Below are 8,626 nucleotides of genomic sequence, written 5' to 3'. Positions count from 1 at the left end.
TGTAAAGATCTGATACATAACTATAATTTTAGCCAAACAAGTAAAGGTTCAAGAAGGGTCAATTTTGGCCCTAAATTCCCTTCAATAATTAAAAAAAACAATTTACTAAATTTTATCATCGGTATAAGGAAATAATTGGTAAATATAACTCAACATGCAGACATCTTATACGTTCAGGTATTTCACATCCAATCTTTTATGATAATATTCTTTACAAAGTACAAAAATGTCAGTATTCACCTCAAAAGCTTACTAAACCTTTAAACAGACTTATTAAGCAGGGATATAGTTACGATACTGTTGTCAGATCATTAAAGATTGCATATTTTGGCTTTAATATTGATTCACTTTTAGGGTCTTTGCATCGGAACTAAACATATTTATTTAAAAAACAGTTGTTGGCATGACATGGGTTATGTTCTCATATATTTTATGATAGTATGATACTAAACCCCTAACGGGAGGGATTGTGCCTGATATTCATATGATGAAGACATAATCTTTCAATCAGTTTAATTGAGGTCTGGAGCTGGCATGTCAGTTAACTGCTAGTAGTCTGTTGTTATTTATGTATTATTGTCATTTTGTTTATTATCTTTTGTTACATCTTCTGACATCAGACTCGGACTTCTCTTGAACTGAATTTTAATGTGCGTATTGTTATGCGTTTGCTTTTCTACATTGGCTAGAGGTATAGGGGAGGGTTGAGATCTCATAAACATGTTTAACCCTGCCTCAATTTTGCGCCTGTCCCAAGTCAGGAGCCTCTGGCCTTTGTTAGTCTTGTATGACTTTTAATTTTAGTTTCTTGTGTATAATTCGGAGTTTAGTATGACGTCCATTATCACTGAAGTAGTATACATATTTTTTAAGGGCCAGCTGAAGGACGCCTCTGGGTGGGGGAGTTTCTTGCTACATTGAAGACCCATTGATGGCATTCGGCTGTTGTCTGCTATATGGTCGGGTTGTTGTTGCTTTGACATATTCCCCAATTCCTTTCTCAATTTTAATTAATAAAAAAAAATGTGTACTCTTTGATGAAAATGACAATTTTAACAGTTTCTGAAGTTTTTTTTTAGAAGAAAAGGCCATATTTAATCCTTTCTGGTCCTTTTCCTTTCAGATCATCAATTGCTTTAGTGACTTTCACTTTTGACCTTTAGTGACCTCATAATCAATACCATCATCTTAATCTGGTGTGCCATTATCAAATGGTGTCAGTTTAACATATAGTTTGAAAAGTATCATCTGGAAACCCAAAATTTGCCCTGAATTCAGACTCGCAACTGTTGCTGTGAATTTGATCTTTGACCGTATGACATTAAAATCATGAGGGCTTGGCTGACAAAATATATTTGATTGTTAATAGAAACCAACAACCAACATTTTTCTGTATCAACTTTACTCATAAATGTCTTGTTTACATATAAAAGTGTATAAAAATCATCAGCTACAACCAATATTTTGATGCTGAATTTTGTCCATAAACTGTCCAAGTTTCACAACACAATCTGCAGTCCCTTCATAAAATATTTCATCATCTTCATAATGTTCCTCTAAAGCTGAAAAATATAAACATTTGTATTACATAAAGTTAGAGACCTAAAGCTCCTAATGTTTTTCAATCTTTGTTTCCGTCATAGTGATATGTATTTAAATTTAGAAATATATATCAATTTTGGTAAAACTAATTTTGCTGCAAAATGCACTTTATGATGAACAATATACTGACAAATATATCTGCTTGTTCCAGATGATATTTTGATTGTGGCTTACTTTTGGACTGCATAACCATATGTTGCAAATGTTACGTTCTATAATAGTGAGAATAACCCTCAAAACAGGAGGTTACTAAAGCAGCTACAGAAAATGTATGAAAAATCAGATGGCTAATGAAAGTTCATACCATTAGGTCTACCATTAGGTTTCCGCAATTATAGAATAACCATCACTGATGCAAAAGCCTAGATGTGACCTTTATGGAAATTTTCTTTATAATCCCATTTTATGGCATCAGTGAGGTAGTTTAAAAATTCAGTTTTGAGTGTTCTGTACTGTGTTTTCATGTTCACACCTTAATGGATGATGTCCAGGTTTTCCTCTTTTTTGCATTTGTCACATTTGTGTAGTGTTCAATAACTCTTCTCTTTATACATACATACCTTCCTGAGTAACTGCTGGTTTGGAAAATAATGAGGATTTTACAGGTTTTCTGAATACTGTCTTCTCAACACAGTTTAAGTCTTCTAAAACCTGATATAGAAAGCAGAAGCTGTCACATTTATCCTGTGCACAATCACTTGCTTCAAGTTCTAAATAGTGTTTCATAAAAGTCTTATTTTTTGTCTATGAGACTGGTTTGCAGCTTACATTGATACGATATTCCCGTGCTTGCATTTCCTATCATGATTTTCTTGATAGAGGGTTACTGCTCACAAGGAAGCTATTAAACCAAGAGTTCCAAATGGTGAAGTTGAAATCATCCCTTCGTAAATTTTACGGACGCCATCACGAGTTGGTTGACCGTTATGGAATAACCGTTTCACAAATGATATCGGATATGTTCCTTACGTCGTAACTACAATCCCCTTCCCTTTCATGAATTTGACCTACCGAATTAGACTATTTACCGGATTTGTAATCACATAAGCAACACGACGGGTGCCGCATGTGGAGCAGGATCTGCTTACCCTTCTGGAGCACCTGAGATCACCCCTAGTTTTTGGTGGGGTTCGTGTTGTTTATTCTTTAGTTTTCTATGTTGTGTCATGTGTACTATTGTTTTTCTGTTTGTCTTTTTCATTTTTAGCCATGGCGTTGTCAGTTTGTTTTAGATTTACGAGTTTGACTGTCCCTTTGGTGTCTTTCGTCCCTCTTTTACATAGATGACAATATTTTTGAATCGGTTTATTCAATCATAATAAGTAAGAGTGATTATTTCATGTATGTTGAAAAATTAAAATGAATCATACCTGAATCCCATATACTAATGTTTTAAAATGCTCCGTAAAAACTATAAAGAATGTGAATTCCAACAGTTTATTTTTATATGATAATTATAAGAATAAGTATTTTGAAATACATGAACTTATGTCAAGAAAGCCTCCTGTTCTCCTTAGTACAACAATTTCAACTATTATATACAATAGATAACAAAGGATTTTGTAAAATTAAATGCAGCTTTTTTCTTGTTTCTTATGTCCTATAATATTATTTGATAATACTTCTAAGAAGCAAACATGTATAGAATTTATTCAATATTTGAAAACACAGGATACAGTTTTTTTATAATAGCATATTAAACCACGAAAAAGTAGTAAACATGACAAAAACAGATAAAAAACCTTAAACTTCATATCATTAGGAATCATCTGTATACAAGAAATTGATCTTTTACCAACTAAAATATGATGATTTAATAACAAGCTTATTCAATTGCTGCAGTGGTCATATCAGCATCCCTATATCTTGCATAAGAATGTTGCAGGGAAAACAAACACCAACTTAATATTTACAGGGAAAGCAATATAACTTTCAATTGTGTTTGTCTCATCCTATACTCTATTCTATCAAGATATACTAACTGGATTCTTTTTTGATGATATAAAATAGACCACTTAGGAAGATTCCTTTAAACTGGAGTTCTGATTGGGCTATTGTGGTTTCCCCATGTGACAGATTATGAATTCTACAGACAACAAAAAACAAGTGATGATAGAAGCTCTATGATCTTTAACCTTAGATGTGCTAATTATATGCACTTTGAAGAAAACTACTCACATCCATTAATTCTCGTATACAAAAAGGCTGTAAATATGGGGTGTACTTTTCACAGATGGCATTGAAATGTACACCAGAAAACATCATCACGTATAACATGACAGATTCTATCATCATCTTAAATACTGGTTTGTTGAGTAATCCTTCTGGCTTCTTCCATGGCTTTAAGATCAATCTTATTCTATCATATGTACTGAAAAATATCAAAAACTTATTTTTTATTCATTAATTTATTTTCACTGCAAGAGCAGGATATTTTCAATAGTAAAAACATTTCTGCTTTTCAGTTCAATACTTTATATGTGTTTTGTAAAATAAACAGCAGGATAATTGGTGTAAGGACATGGCTGCCTTGCCTTTAAAACAAATTAAAAAAGATTCAAATTGGGTGTAATGTAAAATTTAAGACAAGCTGGCACAGAATAAAATGAAAGTTATAATAATCCAAATGTTTAAAAATGGTGTTATAATATAAAATTGAATGTAATGGTAAACATAAGTCTATTTGGCCAATGCCTATTATTCTTTAAAGTAGAAAAATAATTCTTTCCTTTGACCATGCCACATTTTCAGGTGCCTATCCCATGTCAGGAACCTTGTTGGTGATTGTCCTTTGTGATTTCATAAATCTGGCATTGATGGTCCAACTTTAAATTTTCTTTCAAACTATCTGGAACTTGAGATATTTAAAATAGCCTTTATCAACTCTACATTGAGGTCTAGATGTAGTTGGGGTTTTATATTGTTGGGTTGCTCATTAAATATACCCTATATTTAAATCATAGTAAACATTATCAAAATCATTTCTACTTATCATTCTGTATAGTAAAGGTTCCTTAAAGCTTTTTAAACTCTTGTGAATAAAGCTTGACATATTGAATAGACAACTGTCTATGATTAATAACAATATGTTGATCTCTAGCTGTCTTTTTTGTGTGTTGTAGAGATGCTGTCTTAAAGTAATGTATACCAGAAATATCTCTATTATTAACAGAATTAAATACAATTGCATACAATTTCAATCAGGAGAATATATATGATTGCAGATGAGACAACTTGATCCACCAGAGACCAAAATGAAATGATGTAAACAACAATAGGTTAATGTAAATCCTTCATCAATGATATAAAGTAAGCTAACAAAGGCTCTAACATGACATTCCAATATCTTTTTTACAATTGAAATCCTTACTCTTTCTTAATCCAGTGAACTTCAAGAGAAAATGCCATTACGTTTACAAAATATGCGGTGCATTGTAGAAGATATGATTTATCTATAAACCAAAAGAAGGCTAAATGAACAGATTAACAACAGTCAACATTAGTGATAAGAAAATACAGCTAAGACAACAGGTACAATAAAAATAAGAAGATGTGGTGTGATTGCCAATGAGACAACTCTCCACAAGTGACCAAATGACACAGAAATAAGCAACTATACTGGTCACAGTATGACCTTCAACTATGAGCAAAACCCATTTCCCATAGTCAGTTATAAAAGGCCCATAAATGACAATAATAAAACCATTGGAAGGAGAAAACTACTACACTTTACTCTTTCATAGATTGAAAACCAGTCTTGTTCTATGATTATACCTGACAGGTTTAGGATATGATGATTCTGGTTTTCTTGTCAGAGATCTTCGTGGTCTTTGTGAAAAAGTCTCTTCTTTTGATGAAGTCAGATCATTACTATTTGTTTGACTAGAGGATTGATCTTCAGTATTTGTATGTTGACTAGATTTGTCTCCCTTTGTATGATCTGTCTCCAATGATTCTCCATCAGTCATGTTAACATCTCCACTAGGACCTGCATCAAGTGGGTTAGATGGTGGTTCATTGTCTATGTGGCTGTCTGAAGGATCCTATTTAAAATAAAAAATATTGAAGCTTGAACCAAAGAAAAACACAAATCTAAAAATCTACTAAATTCATTATCATATGGTCAATTCATTTTTTTCCCCAATTTCTTTCATACAAAAAAAATGTCTTTATTGATTGATTAAATACAAGCACATTTTTTGAAACATAAATAACATTCACCCTTCCAGAATTCTAAGATTTCATATTAAAAAGGTTACTAAAAACAAATTGCCCAAATAAAGTCTAAATGGTTTTTTTTGAAAACATTCCAAATTTTGAACAAAATATGTAAACTGGGAATTACTTGATTCTGGAATTTTGGAAAATTGATGAGAATTGTATGATGAAAACTAACCCAATTAATTAAGTTAGCCATGCATACTAGCTAACAGGGGTTTGTAAGTTCTCACTGAAATAACAGTGAAAGTAACCTGAACCTTAGCCACGTACACATGGATAACCCACAAATGGGGTCGGGTAAGTTTTCATTGTACATTTATTATCATTTTCAAGAATTCAAAATTATACAGATTCAAGTAATTCCTTATTTGTATTGGAGATTTTTTTATTCTTTCTTCTCTTCTAACTTAAAAACCACCTGCCAACTCCAGTTTTAAGTGATTTTCAAATAAAATCAAATAAGATTGAACAAACCTGCATAATTCTTGATACTAAATGTATTAATTTTGATACAAGTTCATCAAATTTTGAGATAGTCTTTTAATTTACATTTAAATGTGAGTTTATTTTTTTGGGGGAAACCAATTTACTAATTGTACCCTCTATCTAAGGAAATTCCGGGATCGCCCCAGGTGACATCTCATACAGTTAAGTTTGCTGCAGGGATTTTCCCATCATTGTTATGTATTTAAAAAATATAAACTTAAAGGTTAAATTTTTCAATGAATGAGAACCCCCAAGAAATCCAATAAAGTAACATTTTTATTATGATATGTATGTTATGATATTTAATTTAAATAATAATGTTTAGAATTATAATGTTATGTAATAAAGTCTTTCTATTAAAATGTTATGTAATAAAGTCTTTCTATTAAAATGTATAAAAGATATACTTTTAGAGTAATCTCCCTTAAGCCATGAATTTAATAATTTCTCCTCTGTACTTATAAAAGTGCAAGTTGTTTGCACCTAAAAACAATATAGAGTTTAAAGATGCACTTAAATACTGTTGATTGATTCCATGTGTGTCAATCTCTGGAATAAATAGCTGTGTTTAATTCTACTTCTGTTTAAACCTGTCACACCATGACATTCTCTATCTAAAAATCTTGACAGCTTTGAAACACTGAACATTTTCAATCTCCAAAGATTTTTTAAATGATTTTCTGATGACATCTATTAACAACAGTTTTGAACTTAAGAAATTGTATTGACAATTCCCAAATCAGAAATAAAAATGTTACATAACGTGCTATAAAACTCATTCGTTCTGTAGTTGTGGAAAATTTGATTAGATTTACAAGGAAAAAGTGAGGAGAAAACATGGAACATCAAGCCAAATAAGATTTATAAACAATTTGGACGGAAGATAAGAATAGAAATTTTAATGTCCTTTCTATGTTCAAATTATCCATGTCATGTTTTCGTGCTGAATCAAACATGCAGTGAAAAGATCATTAACCAAATTTAAGAAGAGCAATACATACATCCTGCATTTTAAAGTACATCTAATTGTCACATTTCATTACACAAAATCACTTAAACATGCATGTCCAAGCAGTCATGCACTTATTTTAAATTTATGTTTCTATATATAGCAAGCAATAAGGGCTCAATATTGTAAGTAGCAATTAAACAGAAACTTATCAAACTTTGATTAGAATGTTAACACATAAAAAATGTGACATTCTTAAATTATCAAATGGAAACTTATAAAAGAACTTTGAGTGAGCATGTCCCATACAACTAATATGATATATCTACAAGCCTGAAAAAAATTGTTCATTATTTCTGATTTTCTGATTATTGAATTCATAACTCTGATAAATGAAAACCTTCAAAGAATAGGATCAGATAAGAAAAAAATGGCCTTGTAGCAATAATTGATATAGGATATTCTACAAGTCTCCCTCCCAAAAAAATATAAATAGATTGTTTCTGATCATTTATAAACTCATCCAAGATTTTAAAATTCAAATTTAAAGAGAATCTTACTCTGATCAAATATTATTCCTTCTACAACTTCATTAACTTGGGATACATTTTTTAATTAGGAAATTGCCTCCAACATAAATCAATGTTCTACTATTCTATTTTAAAAATTAATCCCTATATCTGTTAATATAAAAGACTTAGGAATTTCAAGTATAAAATGTTTTTTTTTAGATAAACGATCAATTTTCCATGCAGATATGTCATGGCTTAAAATTGACCAAGAACTTAGTTCTTTTATAGATGTATTTTTTTTAATGTTGTTTATTTTTTTCAATAATCAAATAAATTACTGGTACTTAAAAATACTTTATCACCTTTAAACAGTTTTTGCCACGTGCCTTCTTTTACCCCTGTAGACAACAATGTAACAAAACTGATATGTAATAAATTAAAGGAAAAATATTGTTGAATATACTAACTAAAGGCTCTCAAGAGCCTGTACCTGTGTTGCTCACCTGATTCTACTTTGGTTTTGGAAATCATGTAAATTAGATTCAAATAATAAAAGATACCCTTATAAGGATTGAGGCCAAATGTTGTTAATAATTAATTAAGCCCAGTAATATAACCAAAAGCAGAAGACTTATGTAAAGTTTACAGAAAATACCAATATATTCATTCAAATTGTAGAAAATGATTTTATAAGGTCAATGACAAATTAGTTACAAAGTAACAAGGCATAGTCAGCATCTCAAAAGAAACATTCATACCATGCTTGGTTTCAATCCCTGAAGCTGTTGTATAGAAGACATTTGTATATATTTTACATAGGGTCCTTGATTAAACTAAAACCCCCTCTTAGCAGTCA

The 8,626-nt window shown here is 30.9% G+C and overlaps 1 protein-coding gene across 1 annotated transcript in view; it reads right to left on the bottom strand.

Moving 5' to 3' along the window:
* Positions 1-1,385: 1,385 nt before the first annotated feature.
* The window catches only part of LOC139514487 (general transcription factor 3C polypeptide 1-like), a 227,791-nt gene continuing 220,550 nt past the window's right edge, over positions 1,386-8,626 (bottom strand). Inside the window, exons 39-42 of the mRNA XM_071303813.1 lie at positions 5,377-5,645; positions 3,781-3,973; positions 2,163-2,253; positions 1,386-1,562 (exon numbers count right to left, since the gene is read on the bottom strand). Of these exons, the coding sequence (XP_071159914.1) occupies positions 1,447-1,562; positions 2,163-2,253; positions 3,781-3,973; positions 5,377-5,645 (669 nt within the window). The 3' untranslated portion in view covers positions 1,386-1,446. The remainder of the gene's footprint in view (positions 1,563-2,162; positions 2,254-3,780; positions 3,974-5,376; positions 5,646-8,626) is intronic.

Source organism: Mytilus edulis, chromosome 1 (genome assembly GCF_963676685.1).
Source record: "Mytilus edulis chromosome 1, xbMytEdul2.2, whole genome shotgun sequence".
NCBI classification, from domain to species: domain Eukaryota; kingdom Metazoa; phylum Mollusca; class Bivalvia; order Mytilida; family Mytilidae; genus Mytilus; species Mytilus edulis.
Note: the sequence above shows the minus strand (reverse complement) of the source record. Positions and strands in the feature narration are given on the sequence as shown.